The following is a 22,457-nucleotide window of genomic DNA, read 5'->3' as shown; positions in this document are numbered from 1 at the left end:
ATCCCCTCCCACACAGGACACCGCTGACTACGTGAAGCCAGTGACCTTCTCAGTTGAGTATTCCCTGGAGGACCCCGACCACGGCCCCATGCTGGACGACGGCTGGCCCACTGCCCTCAGAGTCTCGGTAGGCCCAGCCAGCAGGGCCTGCCACTCGGCACATAGTGCACCCCCCACCCTGTCCTCCTCCCAGAAGCCCAGACCCAGAGTGTGCCCGGTACAGAGGAGCTCTTCCCCACCACACCCAGCACACCCAGACCAGGGCCCTTCCCTCCGCCCCTGTGACCCGTGCTGAGCCATATGTTGAGGTTAAGGATCAGGCCTTCCCCTGTTCGAAGTTCCCATGTCCCAGCGTAGGGTGAGCACTGGGCAGATCCCGGTGACTTGCAGGACCAGAAGGGGCCTTAGATCTCAGTCACCCTCCCAATCGTCCTCCTCATTTGCCCATTGGTCTGCAGCTTGTTGAATGACTGACTGATTAACAGACAAGCCTCCAGCCTTCTCCTAAATATCCAAAATAAGGGGGCTTTGCTTCCTCATTGGCTGTGGTCCCACCCCATCCCCCAAGCATATTTCTCTAACCCCTGGCTCTAGGGACATCAGGATTTTCTGGTATCCGACACTCAGATGCTCCCTGCATCTGTGACTCCATGCAAAGCCCACTCAGAGAAAGCTGCAGACAGTTGTCAGTGCTGTCTGAGCTATACTGAAGAGTGGGAAAAATCTGTAAAATGGAATATCTAATAATACCTGAACCCTGAAGGTTTAGGATACAACTTTAAAATACACCACAGTGCTTTTAAGACCATGACCTGTGAGGTCCAGTCTCTGAGAACTATACAGAATCCTGCCAGAAAACAGCAATCCCACAGCTATGTTCTGACTTGTATTTCTCCAGCGCAAAAGGACTGGATAGTCAACAGCAGGCCTTCTGAAACCCCCTCTGCCCTCAGTCACTCCCGCCATCACCCTCAGCTCCTCCAGAAAACCCCTCGCAGACCTCCCAAACTCCACTGCCCAGCCCTTGACCTTCACAACTTCCCTCTTTTCTCTGGATTCTGTGTCACGAATGGTAAGAGAGGCTGTCATATGAGGTTCAAGAGAAGGGGAAGAATGGACTGGCAGAGCTGGAATCCCCGTCAGTGAGCCAGGACAGGAGAAAAGCTGGGTGCACTAGTCGTTAATATTTTTTCCCCATCACAGTAATTAGAAAACCACTGCAGCAAATGAATGAGGATGTGGGGCTCATTCTGCAGGCACCCCGAAGCCCATGATGAGGTTGACATTCAAGATGCTCTCTGCCCTGACACACATGATGTCAGATAGCAGGGTGGTGATAGGGGTCATAGGCCAGGCGGAAGACGGGAGTAAGCTCAGGGGAAATATCACCAAGCAATCAGTGGTAGGATGGGGGACTTCCTGGAGGAGGCAGCTTTTGGTTGGCCCTTAAAGCAGAGACAGCATTCAGCCAGAGATGGGGAGGTTGTGTCTTGATTCCAAGGATTGCTGACCAAGGTACGGAAGTGGGAAAAAGCAGGGTGAAGGGGTGTGTAAAGAAGAGGTGAGAAATTGAGCTGAAAAAGACAGTCTAGGGCATAGTGTTGAGGACTTTGAATAGCAGCCAAATTCCTAAAAATCTGGGCTTTTATCCCTCAGCAAGTTAGAAACATTCTTTCCCATTATTCCTCTACAAATTGTTATTCAGCACCTACTCAGCGCCCAGCACTGTCCTAGGGCGGCAATATTCCACTTCTTAGTGGGATGACCTGTTCCATATAGAATTGAGTGTAACAGCAGCTGTCACGTTAAATTAAATGTTTTAATCATCTGGATAGAAATTTTTCTGAAGATTATGATACAGTTTTCACATTTCTTAAACAGTATGCTGGACAAGGGTTGGGGTGGGGGGAGTTTTGGAGACTTGCAATCACCAGGATGGACACGGGGCTAGCCCACAGCGAAGGCTACCAACGTGTCTTGGACTCTGTCCCTTCACTGACCATCTCTTTGCCCTGCTTTACGTGGCTCTGCTGCCTTCTTTGCTGGCTGCTGTGTGCCTGCTTCCAGCTGCCATCCACCCTGTGATGGGAAGCTGAGGGGCGTGCTGGAAAGAAACATGTCTAAAATACAAGCAGTGGATGAGTGAGGCTGGGAGCTCAGTTTTGAGAAAAACTGATGAATGTCAGAAATGCATGGCCTTTGTGACACCTGCCTCCCTTCCCCTGGGGTTGAGCTGTACTCTCAGTAGGGACAGTTGCTACCAAGCTCCAGACTTGAATACCCAACTGCCAGCTGAGCATTTTGCCTCGGGCTGGGCTCCAGGCACTTTGAACTCAACATGCCCCAAAAGTGAACTCAGTGTAAGTGAATGGTGAGGCCATTCTTCCAGATGCTAAGAAAGAAATTTGGGCAACATCCTGGACCCTTTGCTCCCTTAGCCCTGACACAGCCCAGGTCCATTGATCCCACCTCTCAGGTCCCTAACCTGTTCTGTCCACACCCACTCCCACATCAATACCATTGTTGTTCTTGCGTCAGTGTTGCAGCAGCCTCCTCGATGGGCTCCCTGACTCCAGCCTTGATTCTTCCAGTTCATAGCAGCCAAAGGGAGCCTTCAATATCTGGGTTGAAGTGTGCCTAAAGCATATTTGAAATGCCTGAAACAGTCAATGAGCCCTGTCAGTTGCCAGGCATAACCTCAAGGCTCTGTAAGAACTGTCCTCACCCATCTCTCCATGTCCTCCACGCCTTACCCATCATTTCTCAAGCTCATCATGCTGCTTCATACCTCAGGACCTTTGCACAGGTTCACCCTTCCTCCCACACTCCCTCTCCTTCTGGTTCAGCCAGCTAACTTGGTTGTCCTTCAGAACTCTGACCTACTGTCATTTCCCTAAAGCATTTTCTTACCCATCTACAGGCCAAAATAACTGTTTCCTCCTTTCTGCCTCTTCTAGTCCTCATAGATTTCTTTTTTATTTTTTATACATTTCACACTATAATTGTTCACACACCAATCTTCCCCATGAGCTGAGAGCACAAGCTGTGTCTTCCTCATCCCATATCCCCGGTACCAAAGACCTCGCCCCCCACACAGTAGATGATCAACAAATGTTGGCTGGAACTGTTCTGCTAGGTTAATGGGAATTGTGTGCTATCAGCTCAGTCAAGAACTGAAAAGGACCCAAAACAAGCTGAGTTTTGAGCCACATTTTAAAGAAGGGAACGTCTATGCACACATGTGAGAAAAGGCAGTGTGGTGTCTGTGAAATGGGCAGAGAGGACAAAGCCCACATCTAGCGTGGTTGAGCAAGGAGCTGGTGCGCTGTGGTGGCAGCAAAGTCCTGCAGCAAAGAAGGACTGGAGGCTGTGGGTCCCCACTCCAGCCACCCACTCCTGGCTCTCCCTGGCCCAGGTGCCCTTCTGGAATGGCTGCAGTGAGGACGAGCACTGTGTCCCCGACCTCCTGCTGGATGCGCACAGTGACCTGCCCACAGCCATGTGAGTTGGCGTCTCCCTACTCCTCCCCTGACTCCTTTTCCTTCCCTGCTGGTGGATCTGAGGTTCCCAGGGCCCTGGATTATTTCCTGAATATTCTCCTCATAGGCAGTATGGATCAGACACTGAACTTGAAGCCTGAGTCTAGCCCAGGCTCTGTTTCTAACTCCTGTGTGACCTCAGGCAAGTCCCTTCCCTCTCTGGGCCTCTGGTACCTGCTGTGCAAAATGAACATGACTGGGCTAATCCAACTTCCTCAAACTTTGTTTAGAAAAAGGAATCCCCTCCTTAGAGCCCATACTACAAAACAGGTAAAAGGTGGAGACCAGGGACCGGCAGTTCAGGATGCTCGTTCTCCAGCCCCCTGACTAGGTGGACGTTAAGGCCCACTGACTGTCCACTTGAGCTCAATACAAAGGAAACTAGCAGAGGAGGAGCAGGGTGCCCACAGTCCCCTGGAGGAAAAAAACTAGCCCACAAGGAAAAATAATGAACAATATCCTATTTTAAACTTATGTAACATATTTTCAAATAATTTATGCTCAACTTTCACCCAACTATGAGATGATTTAGGTAGAAGACATATATACCATAACATACACAGTAAATAGAAGTAGCACGTCCAAACCTTGTGGGAGGATGAAGAAGCAAATATTCTAACCATCTAGGCTAATAATGGGGATTGCCTCTACATTTATCCCTGAGCTTCCTGGCAGCCAAAGCCAAAAGGGGAACGAACACGCAGAGTAGAGAGGTGATACATGAGTAGTGAGGTCTCCCCCTGCATTGCCACTCCATCTCCCTGACCCCCAGTGGTCTCTTTCCTGCAGGGAGTACTGCCAGAGGGTGCTGAGGAAGCCTGTGCAGGACTGCTCCACATACACGCTGTCCTTTGACACCACGGTTTTCATCATAGAGAGCATGCGCCGGCGGGTGGCGGTGGAGGCCATGCTGGAGAACAGGGGCGAGAACGCCTATAGCACAGTCCTAAATATTTCACAATCAACCAATCTGCAGTTTGCCAGCTTGATCCAGAAGGTAAGACCTGGGCGACCTACCCAGCCTGCCCGAGGTGAGGGGCAGAAGCTGGAAAGGAGGGGTCCAGACAGGGAGACTGGCTGTCTGCACATTAGAAGCACCTGGGAACCTAAAAATACCTGTGTCCAGACTTCTCCAGGAGGTTCTAATGCTCCGGTCTGACGTGGGGCCTGGACCGGTGTGGTTTTCAAGCCGCCCAGGCGAGTTCAGGGTGCAGCCATGGCTGAGGGCCGCCAGCAAAGGGGAGTCAGTCTGTCAGGAACACGAGCGGGAATGTCCATCAGCCTGTGCTACTGGCCTTCGTTAAGGGCACATGCACACACACACTGCCTCCCCCCCAGGTGTGAGCCCACCAGGGCACATGCACCCTCTGCATCTTCCAGGCTTCCTGGAAAGGCTCCTTCTGTCAGAACCAGTTACCCCCCACTTTAAAGCTTCCCATCATTCCCACCTGCTCTCACCACAAATTCCAAACTCCTTATTGTGGCATTCAAGGCCTGTCCCTGCTTCTCCACCCACCACCCACCACCTGCCTCTTCCCTCACCCCCACTCCCCACACCCGTAGTCCATTGGCCACCCTGTTCCCCAGCACACCTGCTCTTCACACTAAGGCGCTGCCCACCACAGCCCCCTGCCTGGGACTCCCCCCTCCTGTTCCTTCACAATTACCATTTGCAGGAGAGGAAACTGAGGCACAGAGAGAGGTGAAGCTGCCTGAAAAGGAGCACCCAGCTAGTAAGGGGCAGAGTGGGATTCCCGCCCGGCAGCCGGCTCCTGGGCCTACACCATCATGGCAGAGCAGAGTGCCTGGCTCACGCTCTCTGGGGTGCCTTCCCCAAGCCCCAGGAGGCCACACCAGCCCTGCAGCCCGGCACAGCCCTCTGGCGCCGCCCTGTGTATGCTCTGGGGAAGTTGTCGGTGTCTGATGCTGCCCTGTGTGACCCCGAACTCCCAGAGCACAAGGGCACATACAAGTCCCTCAAGACACGTTCATTAGTAAACCTAGGACATGGTTGTCATGTATGGCTGCGGGGGGGATCCCAGGTCCCCCCAGACACAGTCTCTGTCCTCAGGGATCTCAGAGTGCCAAGGTGGGGTGCAGAGTGCAGGGCAGGGCAGGTGGGGGGCCCTTCTGTGCTCACATCCTCCACAGAACCCCCATTGTCGGTCGCCCTGTCAGGCCCTTTGCTGTCCTGAGTGAAGGGGAGCAGCCCATCTGGAGATCTTTGAGGTCTTCTCCTGCCCAGAGACTCTGTGTTTGCCTGAGTTTTAAGTATTTAGGGGAAATTGAGCCCCCAAACTGGGTTCTCTTTTCACTGCTTCCCTGGCCCAGACTTTAAAATCCTGTGCCTGTTCATAACCCTAGCGGGAGGAATTGTGGCTCTGTTTCTGCAGCAAAGAAGGGCTTTGGGAACTGAGGGGAGGCAAAGAGGAGTGGGGAACATGTTCTGTAAAGGGCTGTGTCCATACCCGCGATAGGTGGCGTGTGGGGCTAACTGGCGACCTGGCCCCTTCACAGTATGCTCCCTGTCCACCCCCAGCCCAGGAGATGCTCACAGCTGGAGATCAGCTCCTCTCCAGTTTCCCTTCCACTCCCCCAAAATCTGGCCAAGTAAAATACTAGTGGAAAAAGCACCCCTTTCTGCCAAATACAAACATACTTTGTGCATACACATGCAAAACCTGCAAACCTACATATACATCCAGCGAAGCACACATGCTCCATACATATGCAACCAGGCACATGCACACACGTGCACCTACATGCAGACCACCACCCACAGTGCCTACACAGACGTGCCTCTACATCCACACATCCATATGCACGCCCAAAGATGTACACAGGTATGTGTCCCTGTGGTGCCCAACCAGGCAGAGCCCACAGCAGGTACAAATCATCATCATAACAATAGGGGCCGTGTGTGGAGTGCTTACACTGTTCTGGGCATTGAACTCCGCACTCTATTTATACACACTGATCACTTAATCCTCGTAACAACTAGATGAGGTAGGTACTATCGTCCCCATTTAAGAGAGGAGCAAAATGAATCCCAAGCAAATGAGTGCAGGGTCTGCCCAGCAGCGTCACGGCGACAGTCCCTTCCCTCAGGACCTGCGATGAGGGCCCACTGTGCCAGCCCAGCAGGCCTGCACTCCAGACAGACCCAGGAGCCTGGTGGTGTTTCTCCCTTCAACTGCCCGCCTTTCCTCAGTGGAAAGCGGCTGTGGAGTGCCCTGAACCAGGCGTGGGAGGGTTTGAAGGGGGCGGAGCCCCAGAGAAAGAAAAGAGAAGGAAGCCCCGCCTGCAAGTCCGCTGGAGGCTCCAGAGGAGCTCCGGGTGGAGGGACGGCCGCCGGCCCTGCCCTGGAGGGAGGCGAAAGAGAGCCTCAGCAGAGTCCCCCACCAGTCCCCGCCAGGAGGTCGGCGCACAGGCTGCTCCCTGTTATCCTGGGTCACAAAGCAGGCGAGGCCCGGAAACCTCGCTTCATGACTCAAAGAGACCCCTTCCGATCCCTCTGAGGGGAAGATGCACAGTCCGCCAAAGGGCTGCGAAGCCAGAGGGCGGCAGAGCAGCCAGAGACGGGAACCTTCCATCCCAGCTCTGTGCTGCACTCTAGGGCTCTGACTGGCTCCTTGCCACCTGTAAGGCACATGACAAGGCCTGCATCCAGGGGTTGCTGCAGAGGGAGCGACAGAGCAGGCACTGCCTACCCTCAGCACCCCATGCAGCCCTGCAGCGGGCCCCGCCATGCTTCCAACACCTGAACCAAGCCACACTCGAGCCTCTAGGGCCCCCGGGTCCCAGCTCTCAAGGGCCTGTGCTGCAACTTCAGCTTTCTGGGGGAGGAGGGGGTCCTCCAGACCTGGGTCTCGGCCCTGCTAACCAGGGCCCACCTGCTCCCACCTGCCCCCAGGACGACTCAGACGGCAGCATCGAGTGCGTGAACGAGGAGAGGAAACTCCACAGGAAAGTCTGCAACGTCAGCTACCCCTTCTTCCGGGCCAAGGCCAAGGTTGAAGCTAAGGGCAGCATGGGTGGGGCCAGGGTGGGTACTGGGAGTGAACCCAGAGGACAACAGGGGAGGGATGAGAGGACAGAGGGTGGCTTTAAAGTATGTTAGGTTTTTCTTTCAGAATATGGCATTCAGATGACCTGACTGTCCCCAGGGCTGGCAGCCCCCCGCAAGGGCTGGCAGCCCCTGCCCCATGAGCACCCAGGCCCCTTCACGTCTGGGGAAACCTGTCCTCTCCCCTCACCACCCTCCCACCACTGCTCGGCCAATTATCCCACTGTCCTTTATGGCAAGTGCTTCCAACCAGCCACTGTCGTGGTGCTCTGCTAGGGAGAGGTGGGGAAAAGAACTTCACATCTCTTGAACACCTGCCATGTGCTTAAAAGTGCATGTGAGGGAGTGTAGGGTATGTGAAGGGAGAAACCAGTTGGTCAGGAAAGGGTGGTAAACTCCATATTGTGGGGCATTTGCCCATCACCCCTGGGCGGTGGGCAGCCCCTGAGGTTTCTCAAGCAAGAGAAACCTAACCGCAGTCAAGCTGCTTGTAAAGCAGGAATCAGACAGAGGGGAGCCTGAGGCAGGCAGCAGCTAGAGAGGAGCAGTCTGCTCCTGGGAGCAGGGTCTGCAAGGCTGGGGTGGGGGAGGACATGGGAAAGGGGATTCGGGCTCCTTGTGGGAACCTCCCCCAGGGGACACAGTGAAGTGTTGGTAATTTTTTCCTATGCTAACAAACCCAGGAGCTCTAGAGTGAAGACCTAGGGGAGCAGCACAGGGCACAAGCTTCCCCACCCCACCTGCAGCCGCTGCCTGGGAAAATAGGGCCCAGATCTCCTTGGGAAACCCCCTAAGGGCCAGCCCTGGAAATGCATAAGGGGTCTGTGCAAATGCCCCCAGTGGCTGGGAGTGGGGGGTGTGGGGCGCCGGGGGCAGCCAAGAGGGTCAGCTGTCATAGGGCCATAGTCAAGGCACCCAGGTCCTGCTCCTGGGCAAAGGCTAGGGGAAGCGCCAGATCTGGGCCATCAGAGCAGCTAGGGGCTGCTGGACACCGCAGCAGGTGCCATATCCACCTGCCAGGGTGGGCTATCAGATCTGGGCCACCTCCAGATCTGGGCCATCAGAGTGGCCAGGGGCTGCTGGACACCGCAGCAGGGGCCATATCCACCTGCCAGGTGGCCCAAGGCAATCCTCAGCCTTCCCCTGGCCACAGTCCCCACCACAAGCAGAGCAAGCACTGGAGGAGGCGGGCTTCCCACTGGCCGCTGACTCCTGCAGCCTGTGGAATGCGGTGATGGCCATGCCCCCTTCCCACCATCAAGCCCCTCACCCAGAAATTCCTGCAGCAAGCGTCTGAAGTTGGACTTGCTGTCTTCTACCTGTAGTTAAAAACAAAAAAGGAGAAGGGAGAGAAGGGCTGGCCCCACAGCCAGGAAGCCCCATCAGAGTTGTTGTCACCTCAGCAGCGCCCAAGCTCGGCTCACGTGGCTCCAGCACCTGAGCTTCCCTCCCCCACCCGTTGCCAGCCAGCAGAGCCCACACGAGCGGGCAGCGGCTGGGAGGGGTGAGCCAGGTCAGGTCCACACAATGGCCGGATGCACCATTCCCAGCCACCCCAGCTCCAGTGACTTCTTCCTTGCAGGTGGCTTTTCGTCTAGATTTCGAGTTCAGCAAATCCGTCTTCTCGCACTACCTGGAGATCCAGCTTACAGCGGGCAGGTCAGGACCTCACGGTTCCTCCCTCCCAGCTCACTCATCCGGGTCCTCCTCTGCCGCTGGGGACCGCACCTCTCCACACTGACTCCCCCACCGAGCCCTGTGCCACACTGTCCCTATCTGGGAGACCCTGGGGACAGTCCCCAAGTGTGGGCCAAACTGCTGCCTGCTGCACAGCCATAGTCCTTCATTCTTGGGCAGCTGGAATATATGTAATACCACCCTTACCTTTATATAGCACTTTACAGAACACTGTACCTAAAATACCTCAGTCATTCCTCACAGCAGACCCTTAAAATAGGCAAAGCAGGGGCTATTTCCCCTTCCTCCCAAGTTACAGGAAAGAAAAAAAAGGCTCAGAGAGGTTGAGTGCATTTCCCAACACACAGCATGTAAACAGTAATACATCTGAGACCTGAGCACTGGTTGTCCTACTCCTTATCCCTGCTCTTTCTGTCATGTTATCCTGTCTCCCTTCAGACATTTTTCCATTTCTAAAAGCCCTCCCTTATTCTGTGCAGGTCCGTCTGTCTTTCTGTCTCCCAGCCCTCCTGAGATACCTTCCTGTAGGTTGACACCGTGAGTCACCCCTAGTCGGCAGTAAACGCACTGGGGGTTGGGAGGGCCTCTGGCTATTCTGGAGCCTTGTGAGGCCTCCTGAGAACTTCTCCGCACTGAGACATAAATCCCGCAGGCCCCTGGAACACCAGCATTCCAACACACGTGCGCACACACGTGTCAGTGGTTCGGGAAGCACTGGGGATCATCCCGGCTATAAACAAATTGTGCATTTTGCTGACTTTCTCATTTGAACTTGACATGGGACAAAGTTTGTAAGATGCACTGACATCTTAAGGCCTCCCCATGCTCTTCCCTGCTCCCAGAAGACACAATCAGTCCTCTTCTCACGGGAAAATGAATGCACTTGCATCATCCTGCCTCTGACCCCAGGGGGTGAATTAGGCGTGTCCTGAGGGGGTCGCTGGGGCATCTGTGCCTGTCCGGTATCCCTTTTCTAACTTATCACCTATCTTGGGTAAGTCTTCCAAAGAAAATAAAACTCAGTGTGTGTAACAAGCAGACATCATATATTTGTATGTCTAAAATGATTTGCCCGTGGTAGGGCAGAGTCTCAGATACAAATGGAAACGTATTTGACAAACCTCCCTCCACTGAGCCAACCTGTGGGAGCCGCCTCACAGTCAGCTCAGGGGGGGCGCTCAGGGGCAAATAAACTCTGCTACTGCGAAGCCCTCACTGACTCTCCTTTCCCCGGGGTGGAGCTGTAGCCCTTCTCCCATGGGCGCCTTCTGCCTTCGGGCCCACAGCACAGGCCTGCCGTCTGTGGATGAGGAGGCCAGCACGGAGGACACACAGGCAGTCGGTGGCTGAGCCAGCCCCACCCTCCCCTCCGAAGCCAGCCCAGGCGCCTGGCGCCCGACAGGCCCCAGGGAAGCTCAGGTCACTCCCCAGCAGTCCCCCTGCCCCTCTTGGCCTGCCCCCTCCCAGCACACACCTCAGGTCCCCTTGCGGCTGCCCCAGAAGAGCCAGGATGTGCCCTGTCAGTCTGACCCAGGGCCCTCCTGCTGCAGAGGGCCATCCGGACGAGCCCGCTGAGCAGGGCAGAGGGCAGGCCGGCCCCTCCTGACCACTGCCTGGCTCTCCTCGCAGTGACAGTGACGAGGACGAGAGCACCAAGGGAGATAACACGGCCCTCCTGCGCTTCCACCTCAAATATGAGGCTGACATCCTCTTCACCAGGTGGGCTGTGGCCCTGGGCCCCAGGGGGGAGGCATGGGAGGGGTGATGCACCAGCAGGATGGGCGCCTTCTCGGGCCCCATCAGAGCTGGAGGTCCCGGTGGCCGGGTCCCGGGCTGAGGGCACGTGAGATGGAGCCAAGTGTGTCCCTGCGGGGTCAGGGTGCAGCCCCCTCGTCTGTGGTGGGGAAGTGGTATCAAATACGGAGCTCCCAGCAGGCCGGACGGGGAGAGCCAGACATCCGGAGGCATCCACCCCAGGTCCAGGCAATAAGTGGGGACCTGGTCTGGAGAGAATTTTAGAATAGTAATAAAAACCTACTGAAAGTCCATCTGCTTTTCATTACCACCTTGCACCAGCAGTTCTAAACAGTGCCAGTGAGACTCCACACTTGGCAGGCTGTTGCCAGCGTCCACTCCCCTTGGTATGCCACTGGCCCCCCCATCTGTCCTCTAAGAGCTCCCAGGCAATTGGAAAAGTCAGGATGTAACAGCCAACACACAGAAAGTTCAGGCCCTCCACGGCCACCAGTGGAGACTGGAATGGTGCATAGGGGACAGATTCATGCTCCAAAGAGGCCATGCCCCTGGGCAGAAGCTAGGGCTGGAGTGCCAAAGAACTGCCTCTTATTCGTGCCCACCCCGCACCGGAGGCAGATGCTGCTGACTGATCTCAGCATCCATGCCTGCTGAGCCTCAGAATCCTTCCCAACACAGCACTCCCAATGGACACAAGAGGAAACCTATTTCTATGGTCTAGTGGGAGACAGGCACATGCCCACACCCTCTTTCATTCATTCATCCATTTGGCCAACACTGACTGAGCTCACGGTGGCCCTGTCCTCTGTCCCTGCAGGAGCAGCAGCCCGAGCCACTATGAGGTCAAGCCCAGTAGCTCACTGGAGAGGCAAGACAGCATTGGGCCTCCCTTCAACTGTGTTTTCAAGGTAAGGCTGGAGGGGAGCCAGGCAGAGAGGGACGGACACGGCTGTGGCTCCCGCACTTGGGAGGGGAGGAATCTGGAATCATTACTAGTGCCTGGGGTTCAGCTTCACCCCCATCACCCACTCATTGTGTGACTTCAGGCAAGTCCCTTCCCATCTCTGGGCCTTTCAGTCCTCATGCAGAAAATAAGGGCTGGACTGGGAAGATGTATCAGTGAAGATAAAGTGTGGCTGCCTATAATTTGTGTTTTTTTGGTCTAAATGCACTGGGGTTTATTCTCTCCCATAAAGAAGTCCAGGGTGCTCCAGCACCAGGCCACAAAATCCCCACAGCCACAGGAGGTTGAAGATGGAAGTGACCTTGCCCTCCTGCTCCTGCCCCCACTGACTGGTCCTCTGCTCCCAGGAGCCCACCTTCCTTCAGAGCTTTTACAAAATGTCACTGCGCAGCACCCCAGCCATGATTCGGCAGAGCCTTAGAGCTCCTACAAGGAACATGCCAGGGGCCCTGAAGTTCCCAGGCCTGGCTGGGAGATTGTCCCTTTGGACCTTGTCCTCCACACCCCCAACTGCTGCTGGGTGTACTGACACCTCCCCTCTCCGGCCACAGATCCAAAACTTGGGCTTGTTCCCCATCCACGGGGTGACAGTGAAGATCACCATTCCCATCGCCACCAGGGGTGGCAACCGCCTGCTGATGCTGAGGGACTTCCTCACCGAGCAGGTACCCGCGCCCTCAAGAGCTGGCCTAGGGAAGGGGGCCAGAAAGAGACCCACATTCCCCTGGGTATGTACCCGATCCTCAGACCTTGGCTCCTTTGCCCAGGGCCGGGGCCACCAGGCTTTCCCTGGGGAGAGGAGGAAGGAGTCCCTAGGAGCTGAGGGCACCCGTGCTCTTGCGCGGCCGGCTGTGTTTGTCCCTTACGCAGGTGAACACGTCCTGTAACATCTGGGGGAACAGCACCGAGTACCGGCATGCCCCAGTGGAGGAGGACTTGCGCCGAGCCCCACATCTGGTGAGGGTCCCCGTAGCACGGCCATGGGCACTGGGAGGACAAGCACTGCCCTAGTTCCAGGGGCCTTTCCTCTCCTCAGACAGTATTTGTCAGTAAGAAGTTATCATGCACCTATAGGTGCCCACCCTCAAACCAAGAGGTAACAGCATGAGGAAAAGATACTTGTTGCCCTTAGCAAGCAAAGCATCTGGCAGGAGACACAAGAGTGAGGCCAGGGAACAAGCCTGCGGGAGGTGTCAGCAGAGTGACAGTGGGAGCAGATGGCCCCCAGTAAAGGAACAGGGACAGTGGGTGTGCACCTGGGCCGGGCAGAGCCAGGAGAGGGATGGGGAGGGGGAAGGAGCCGGAGGAGCGGCCTACAGAGGCGGAACCACATGCCTGTCCGCTGGGGCCCCCCTGCCCCGGAAAGAAGGGCGGCTCAGCTTCACCTCCCAACGCCTCCCTGGGACACCTGCTACTTGCCGGGCTCATGTGCCCACGGCTGCTCAGTCCCCAGATGACAGGTGCCAAGCGTGCTTTCACTCCCCGTACCCAGACAAAAATCTTAGCTGTTTCAGTTTTATTTCCCCAAACAAGTGCCTCACACAAAGCACCTTCTGAGTGCTTTACTGAGGTAGGAGCACTCCACTCAACGCCTGGCTCCGAAGAGTGACACAAATACCTTTTCCCTAGTAACTTGTAATTATTCCACGATCTGTTTGGGTTTTCTATTAAGATGGTATCACCTGCAAACAATAATAGTATTAGCTTTCGCATTCAATCCTTAAAAATTGTTTTTCTCATTTTATTTCTCTGGTTAAGACCAGGTTAATGGTAAATAGAAATGATGACAGTCTTGTCTTGATCCTGACTTTAAAGGAATAATTTTTAATTTTTCATTATTAAATATGACACTTGCCATAGGTGTTTTATAAACACCCTTTATTTAGATACAGGAAGTTCCCTTGGAGTTTTTATCATAAACAGAAGCTGGATTTCCTAAAATGCTTTCTCTGCATCTGTTGCAGTAATCATACCACTTTCCCCTTTAATCTGTCTGTATGGTGATAACATTTATAGGTTCCCTAATGTTAACCAAAGTTCTGTTCCTGGAATATACCCAACTATGCACAACTTCAAAAGGAGCATCAGATATACCTTGTCCTTACCTTGTCCTCCAGCCACCCCCTGGCTGCCCCAAGCCATGTGTCCCCCACTCCCCACCTCTCTCCTGTTCCCTGCTCATCCCACTTGCTAAAGAAGTGCAGCTGAGCCATCTCTCTGGAGGCCCAAGCCCCTGCTTACCTCTCAGGTCACGGCTAGGCTAGCTGCCTCCCCCTGCTCCCCAGAGCCCGGGTGCTCACCCCCGAGACCCTCCTTCTCTTTTAGAACCACAGCAACTCTGATGTAGTCTCCATTAACTGCAACGTGAGGCTGGCCCCCAACCAGGAAATCAGTTTCCACCTGCTGGGGAACCTGTGGCTGAGGTCCCTAAAAGCAGTAAGTAGAGCACCTGGGCTAGGCTGGAAGGAGGAAAGGGAAAGGGGTGAGTGTGGGGAGTCTCCCGCCTGGGGAGGGGCCGGCCTCTGACAAGGCCTCTCATTGTACAGCTCAAGTACAAGCTGATGAAAGTCACTATCAATGCAGCCTTGCAGAGGCAGTTCCATAGTCCTTTCATCTTCCACGAAGAGGATCCCAGCCGCCAGGTGAGCCCCTGGGAACCCCGCAGACCCGGCCTTGGGCCAGCCAGCCTGGGAAGGGGCTGCCCCTTCCCCTCCCCTAGAGTCTCCCTACACCTTCTGCCCATGTGATCCTGCAGGAGAGAGATGGACAGGTCTGCCTGCACTTAGTTCAGCATCAGAGGAGAGGACAAAGCAAGACAAATAGGCATTCGGGGCAGAAGTGGGGAGGCGGCCAGAAGCAGGCATTTGCCCAGGGCTGGGGGCCCCAGGCTCTGCAGCAAAGCAGCCCCACGGAGGCAGAGGAAGGAGGGGAGCCTGAGTATTCTGCACTAAAGGAAACAACCTGGAGCACCAGCCCACAGGACTTGGGGTGGCTCACTGATTGGCTCTGCCAGCAGTGGGGCTGCATCTTAGGCAGGCTGGCAGCCTAGAGTCCCCACCCCACCCCTCTCCTCCCCATCCATTCACACCACAAATCTAATGGAATGCACATGGCATGTGCTTTAGAAGTCTGGTGTGAACTGAATTTGTAAAGATCAAGGGATAGGAGATGTCCGTGTACTGAGACTCTTTTTGAATTGGGTAAAACCAGACTTTAGCAGATCAGATTGGCTTGAATCGTGGTCCAGGAAAGGGGTGAGGCTCCATGCGGTGCTCTCCTGGGAAAATGAGAAGTTGGGTCTCCAAGAAAAGTCCAGTCCCCTGGAAAGAGACAGGCACCTCTGGCATGGACCACTGCTGCCCTCCGCTGGTCATGTCCCCAAACCTCAGCCTGGGCTCCCAACGAGCTTTCCTGTACTACACGCCCAGTTAACGCCAGCCCCACCCCAGGAGACACTGGAGAGCAAACAGGCCTGGTCAGGGAGCCCGACCTTAATAAAACCCACAAATATCAACCACGAACAGGGTGGTGGGAAAACAGACAGAGGGACAGCAGGTGCAGGAGCCCAGAACAGCCCTCCGGAACCCTCCTAAGAAGCAGTTTTATTTGCTCATTCATTCAGTGTGTTTTCCTCCTGTCACTCAGGCCACCCAGAGATGAACTGGGCAGACGAGGGGATGAGGAAAACAAAGCATGGGTGTGATCTGGGGTGAGCACAGCTGCTGGGGTTGGAGGGTAGTCAGAGGAAGGAATGTCTAGGGAAAGCTTTCTGGAGACAGTCCACTTGAACTGACTCTTGCGAAGTACGTTGCAACTCTCCAGGCAACCAAGAGAGAAGAGGCATGCACGGCACAGGCACCCACACACATGCACAAACTACCCCTCTTTCTACATGGGTCTTTTACTCCCCCACTACCACCAGAAAAATCCCTCTTATACTCCCTAGATACCTCACTTTTGGAACCCCAGCAACCCAAAACATAAGCCCTTGTTGGCTTGGCTCTGTGCTGGGTGCCAAGGGTGGGAAGGAGAGCAAGTCGCAGCCCTCGTGGATGGGAAGAGAGTACGTGTGGGACCTGCCCCATGGTGGGCCTAACTACATGCCTGGTCCTGTAACAGACACTTCAGTGTCATCTTCCCCGCTCCTGGCAGCACTCTGAGGTTTACACCCAACCCCTGTTTTTCAGATTTGGAAACTGAGGCTATGTGAGATAAAGCAGAAGGGTAGCAGTGCCTTGCCTCAAGCGAGCAGTGGGCCAGTGGCAGAGCCAGGACTCTACCATGCTGCCCCAGCGGTTCATTTGTTCAGTCAGTCAACTCACTGGCTGAGCTCCTACTGTCCCCAGGCACTGCTCCAGGCACTGAGGACAGAGCCATGAACAAAACAGATAAAGCCCCTGGTAGGATGTCCTGGAGCTGACATTCTAGATGGGAAGAAAAGCAATAAACAGAAAGATATACAATGTCAAGTGGTGATAAGATCTGCCCAGAAAAACACGGCACATAATGGGTGGAGACTCAGGGGTGCTAAGTTATGCAGGGAGATTGAGAAAAGTCTCTCCAATAAAGCGACATCAGACAGAGATTAAGAGGAACACTGGGGTGTTACATGGCTATCTGGGGGGAAAGCCCTGCTGGCAGATTGAACAGTGATGCAAGGGCCCTATGACCAGGCATGTGCTTGGCATGTTGGAGGCCAGATGCTGGCAAGCTGGGGCACAGAGAGCCAGGGAAGAGCGGGAGATGAGAGCAGCGAGGTAAGCAGGGCCAGCGGGCGAGGGACCTTGCAGGCCGGGGCAAGGACTCTATTTTTGTCTCTGAGCGACATGGGAAGACACAGGGGCTCTGAACAGGACGGCGTGTGAATCTGCCTTCTCCGGCTGCCAAGCCAAGAACTGACTGTGGGGCGAGGCAGTCAGTCAGCAATCCAGATGGAAATGAGGGTGCTCAGTCCAAGGAGATCGCCCTGGGGGTGGGAGGGGTGGCCACATTCTGGCCTTTCTAAGGCAGAGAGACAGACTCCGCTGGAGTGCCCATGGGTGTGAAATCAAGAACCCAGTGACAAAGACAAGGTGTCTTGGCCTGAGTGCGGCAGGGAAGGACACTGCCGCCATTTGCCCTGATGGGGAAGACTTCGAAGGAACAGGTTTGAGAGGGAGGAGTGGGATCAAGATTTGTCTTGGAGCCTCCTAAATATGCCAGGCAGGCCAATTGGGCAGTTGGATATGAGTCTGCAATTCAGTGGGAAGCCCAGGGAGAAGGCAGGCACAGGGGGGCAGTCGGCGTGGGGACGGTGAGAGCCCTACGACTGAGTCTGTCCAGGGATGCATCGGAACTTCCACAGCCTGCGCGCTTTTACCTCTGGGGACCTTTCCTCCAAAAAAATGTTCAATTATTATTTTAGGACCATGTCTGTATAAAGACAAATATAGTCCAGGCAAGACTGTATTCATTTTTTTCTCCTAATTTTAAAAGAAGTTAGAACATTTTCATGGGCTCCTAAAAAGTACTGTAGGCCCTGGGCACCATGCCCACCAAGCCTGTGGGGTAAGTCCTGAGTTACCAGGGAGTGACTGTGGATAAAGAGGTGCAAAGAGAGAACACCAGCAGTTCGAAGTCTGGGAGACAATGAGGTCACATCAGAGGAAACAAGAAAGAACAGTCTGCCCCGGCAGGAGGAGCGTGCAGGGAGTGTGGGCCTCGTGCAGGGAGCATGGGGCGGCCTGAAGCCAAAGACAGAAAGTGGCTCACAAGAGGAGGCAGGGTCGCCTGGGGGGCTTAACTCAGGTGTCCCCTGTGCAGGGGCCGGGAGCTCTGAGGCTGGGCACCGCCCGTCCCTCCAACATCTCCCTGGGGAAGGGATGCAGCTCTCCCACCAGGTGCCAGCTGTGTCCTTCCTCGGGCTGCCCCCCGGGCCCCAGGACAGTAGTGCTGCTGACCTGGCCCCCTCCCTCCCCGTGCAGATCACATTTGAGATCTCCAAGCAGGAAGACTCACAGATCCCCATCTGGATCATCCTGGGCAGCACACTGGGGGGCCTCCTGCTGCTGGCCCTGCTGGTCCTGGCACTGTGGAAGGTGAGGGCCCCTAAAGGATGGGGCTGGGGAGCAGCAGCCTGGCTGGTTGGCCCAGGCTGGGGGTTCCAGCCTCTGGGCTCTGGGGCCAGTCCCCACATTCTCCTCCCCAGGGGAGCTGGCACCCACCCAGCCTCCTCTCCGAAACTGACCTGCTACCTGAGCACCCTCACCACAGCAGGCCTATTGACTAGGACCACCAGAGGGCACTCGGCCTATGGCTAATTATCAGAAAAAGAACAAGTACAGACAACCATGAAATTTCTCCAGCAAGGTCAGGATGTTAACAACACCCCCACCAAAGCCCTCTTTGTCTCTGAGCCTCAGGTTAGAATCCCTGGTCTCAACCTGAGGTGAGGGAGGCCCAGAGAGTGGTACTGGCTGGGGCAGGGTCACACAGCACACTTCTGGCCCCCTGACACAGGCTCCATCAATTCCATTCCAGCCCCGTAACCTAAGTGGTCCATTGTGTGGCCCACCAAGGGAGTTCTGAGGGTCCGCAGATTAGTCGGGGTATTCAGGGAAGGCTTCAGAGGGAAGCTTTAGGAGGGTTGGTTTGGGGAGAGCAGGGAGGGAAGCCGGGCCTTGTCCACCCTGCCCACCCCTAAGACTTCTCCCCTTGCCTCCCCACAGCTTGGCTTCTTTAAAAGTGCCCAGCGCAGGAGGGAGCCCAGCCTGGATTCCACCCCCAAAGCGCTGGAGTGAAGCTCCAGAGGAGGCTGCGAGCTGATGGGGGCCAGGAGGCAGGGCCAGGCAGGGTGCAGGCCCCAGCCCACGGCCCACCGAGCTGGCGTGGAGAGGACCGCCAGCTCGCTTTGCACTTGATCTCATCTCCTGAGAGATGGACAGAGCCTGCTCCCTCTGAAGGGAACTCAGACCAGTTTTAGGAGGGACTGCTCTACTGGGAGGCGAAGACACCTCCAACACAGAACCCTAGGGATTTAAAGGGGCAGCCCCTCCAAGGCACAGCCCAAAGCCTTCCCCAGGTTCTGTGGGGAGGTTTGCTGCCCCAGCCACTAAGGTGCTAGGAATCCCTACCCTCAGAAGAACCCCAGAGAGGAAGACTGCAAATGCAAACCCACTCTGCACACCCCAGGCCTCTAGTTTCAACAGGACCCAGTGGGCCCGCAGAATTCCGTCCTGTCCTCCCACCCCTGCTGCCGAAGGCCCTGAGTCACGCCCACCTGAGTGAACCCGACCTCAGGGTTAGGTGGTGAGCTGCTGCCTAGGTGTGAGGAAAGGCTCTGGGGCGTGGAGATCTGACAGATGGACAGTGGGACCCAGGATACTAATACGGGGCGCCACCACCAGCTGGGGAGGCAGCTCACGCTGACCTCCACCGGCACAGGCCCCTCCGCAGCCCCCGCTGCCACCCCTCCACGCCACTTTTGTTCCCGGGTACCTTGCGAGATCATGGGGATGATGCAAACCCCGGGGCTCAGCATTCCCAGGTGGCCTTCCCAGCAGCCTGCCATGACCCGCCGGCCTGGATGCAGGGTGGGCAGCAAGGCAGGGGTGGGGATTCTCCCTCCCTGCACCACAGCCTCCCTGCACACGCGTGAGCCTACGCACACAGCCTCCCATCCGCCCACTAGTGCATGGCAGGCTCTGCAGCGCCAAGGGGTCCTCTCTGACATGAAGTGAATAAAGCTGGTGCAGGGACCCCTGGGCCTGTGCAACCTCGGTGGCGAAGAGCTGACCAGCTGGCCCATGGGACAAGTCCAGGGGTAGAGCCCCGAGGACAAGAGGGATGCCTGGTGCCCATTGGAGTAATTTATGCCTTAACCTTGTTTTGAGGTAGCAGTGAAAGGGGGATATGTCAATGGCATTTGTCCCCGTCCAATACGACCTTTACTGTCGTAAATATTTTTAAGAAATTAAAAAAAAAAATACGGTGCTTAAAAACAACCAAAGTGCTGATAACCCATTCTGTGGGCAGAGAGTCACCTAGCCAGCCACACTGTTTTCTTTGAAGGACAGGAGATGGAAGAGGGGCTCCCTGGTTCCCTCCCATTATCTGAATATTGGGAAGGGACTTGCCTGCCCTTTGCTCCCTCCAATAGGCCCTCCAAGTAGCCGCCCGGACTGGGGTGCACATCTCCAGTAACGGAGCACTCCCTTCCTTCCAAGACCACCCGTTCTATCTTTGGCCAGTTTGCATGGTTGGAACCCTTGTGTCACTGTGGCTTCTCCCTCTTACTTCCAGCTCTTCTCTCTCAGGCCTCCCTGACTTCTCCAGGCTAGAATTTCAGTGCTGACCTTCTACACCCCGACTTCAAGTTTCCTCACCTTTACACACAGGCTGCTCTTAAACGAAGTTGTCCCCATTCTATCCCAAGAAGCCGGAAGTAGAATCTTAGTAATTATTTGATCTTGTTCCCCAGAGATGAGGACACTCAGAACCAAAGAAATTAAGAGATAACCCTACATTCCACAGCAAAATCCAGACTAATCCCAGGATTGCTCTCTCTCAAGCCAGACTATCATTCTAGCCCAGCCTTGGAAGGCCTCAGTGAAGGAGCAGAAGGATTTAATATACAGTAACTCTGGATGGGAACATCTTTTTCTCAAATGCTGAAACCAAAATCAGAAAAGTTTTAAACCATGTTTCGTTTAGTCATTACGTTCATGAATGGAGTAACTTGGCTGAAAGAGAATTGATGAACCCACACTCAAAGTGCAGTGTTTGATTTAGCACCAAGTCACCTGTCAAACCATCAATGCTTTAAAAAACGCTTTTATGTGAAATCTGGCTTGCAGAGAATGGCATTCACATTTTTTTTTAATTGCCATGTGCAACCATACTGCAGACCAAACAAAATATATCTGCAGGTCAGATACAGCCCCATGATTGCTGCATTGCCCCTCTGGACCCTCAAAGGCAGCCTTTATCCCCAAGACACCACAGTCCCTCCATGGCCTCCCCCAGCCCTACACCAAGAATAACTAAATGGTCAAAAGGTAGAAAAAATAGGAGGCTTGTATTTTCAAGGCCTTCGGCCCTCTCATTGTGTCTCTCTCATCTCATCTTTTTCTTATCAATTCTCCCTTTTTGAATTTATTTGCTCTGAGGTACAAATTTTCAAGACTGGCCTTAAGAATGCCCAGTAGGGCAAGCAGAGAAGCAGTGTGTTATAGGGAGCAAAGCCTCCTGCTAGAGCTGTTTCTCAGGCCTAGCTGCACCTTATAATCACCTGGGGGCTTTAAAAGATACCTATGCAAGGACCCACCCCTGGTGACTCTAATGTGCTGAGAGTAGAGGTCAACATGTGGGTGAATAATTGGTTAGAAAACAAACAAATAAGAGGTTAACAGTAACGAGAACTGTGCCATCATCATAATGTTGCTCAAGTTAACTTGACTCCAGCCTGGAGTTTGGAAGACTTTCTTGTTCTAGCAAGTCTCCAGGGTCATATTTGCCTCTGGTTTCACCCAGTTCTCCAGGGTCCTCAGAGCCCAAGACGCCCTCAAAGAGTTGGGCACATTTACTATTTATTGTCTGAGAGAGGAACAGCTGTCTCTGAAGCCATTGTGGCACTTAGTGGTAAGGAGCCCAAAATGCAACACCAAATCAACATTAAAACTCATACTGTGGTTCATAGATGGATGTTACTAGCAATTTCTAACTGGTATATAAGAATGATTATAATGGAGCTAAGGACTGAACTCAGTATGTTAACATGAAGTGTAACTAACTTAAAAATGGTTTAGTCTTTTAAAAGCATTAACATCCCATCCTAGACACTAAACAAGCTGCTTCAACTGGCAGGTGGCCGCATGGTACTTCAGCAAGTCTGCAGCAAATCAATGCATAGGAGAAAAGCATGCCTACAGCAAGGTCTCTCTTATAAACCAAATTACCAACAGAAGACAATTTTAGAATTTGGTCCATGAACTGTCAGAAATTCTTAAATTCTACACTCATTGTCTAATAGAAGGAAAGTGTTCCAATGAGGAGTTGTGAAATGAGAAGTGCAAGATGTTCTAGGTTTCTCTGTTGATTCTGACGCAGTGAGACTTAATGTGGGATGGGGGCAGGTCCTCAGAGAAGACAGAGACGCTGAGGGGCAGACCTCGGGTAGATCCAAGGGCGGCCTCAGACCCTTAAGGCATGGCTCGGTGTCCCACGGGAAAGTGGACATCAATTACGGTGTCCCTCAGTTCTGGCCAACTGAGAACGAACAGGGAGAAGTCCAGACAAGTGCGCTGCTGCTTTCTGGCAGTAGATGGTATGGGCATGCCAGCTCCAAGCACAAGTTGTGCTTCGTAAAGCAATTATCTATCCTGAGCTGAGCTTCTCAAACTGGGATCCCAGAGCCACCTTGATCAGGACCACAGACTAAGTTCCACCCCAGACCTCA

The 22,457-nt window shown here is 54.4% G+C and overlaps 1 protein-coding gene across 1 annotated transcript in view; it reads left to right on the top strand.

The window, feature by feature from the left end:
* The window catches only part of ITGA11 (integrin subunit alpha 11), a 107,146-nt gene extending 85,447 nt beyond the window's left edge, over positions 1-21,699 (top strand). Inside the window, exons 18-30 of the mRNA XM_017666963.3 lie at positions 17-127; positions 3,416-3,501; positions 4,329-4,536; positions 7,453-7,551; positions 9,188-9,264; positions 10,933-11,022; positions 11,876-11,966; positions 12,574-12,687; positions 12,893-12,979; positions 14,348-14,458; positions 14,569-14,664; positions 17,986-18,099; positions 18,730-21,699. Of these exons, the coding sequence (XP_017522452.3) occupies positions 17-127; positions 3,416-3,501; positions 4,329-4,536; positions 7,453-7,551; positions 9,188-9,264; positions 10,933-11,022; positions 11,876-11,966; positions 12,574-12,687; positions 12,893-12,979; positions 14,348-14,458; positions 14,569-14,664; positions 17,986-18,099; positions 18,730-18,801 (1,356 nt within the window). The 3' untranslated portion in view covers positions 18,802-21,699. The remainder of the gene's footprint in view (positions 1-16; positions 128-3,415; positions 3,502-4,328; positions 4,537-7,452; positions 7,552-9,187; positions 9,265-10,932; positions 11,023-11,875; positions 11,967-12,573; positions 12,688-12,892; positions 12,980-14,347; positions 14,459-14,568; positions 14,665-17,985; positions 18,100-18,729) is intronic.
* Positions 21,700-22,457: the final 758 nt, after the last annotated feature.

The sequence above is a fragment of the Manis javanica genome, chromosome 8 (assembly GCF_040802235.1).
Source record: "Manis javanica isolate MJ-LG chromosome 8, MJ_LKY, whole genome shotgun sequence".
NCBI classification, from domain to species: Eukaryota; Metazoa; Chordata; class Mammalia; order Pholidota; family Manidae; genus Manis; species Manis javanica.
Note: the sequence above shows the minus strand (reverse complement) of the source record. Positions and strands in the feature narration are given on the sequence as shown.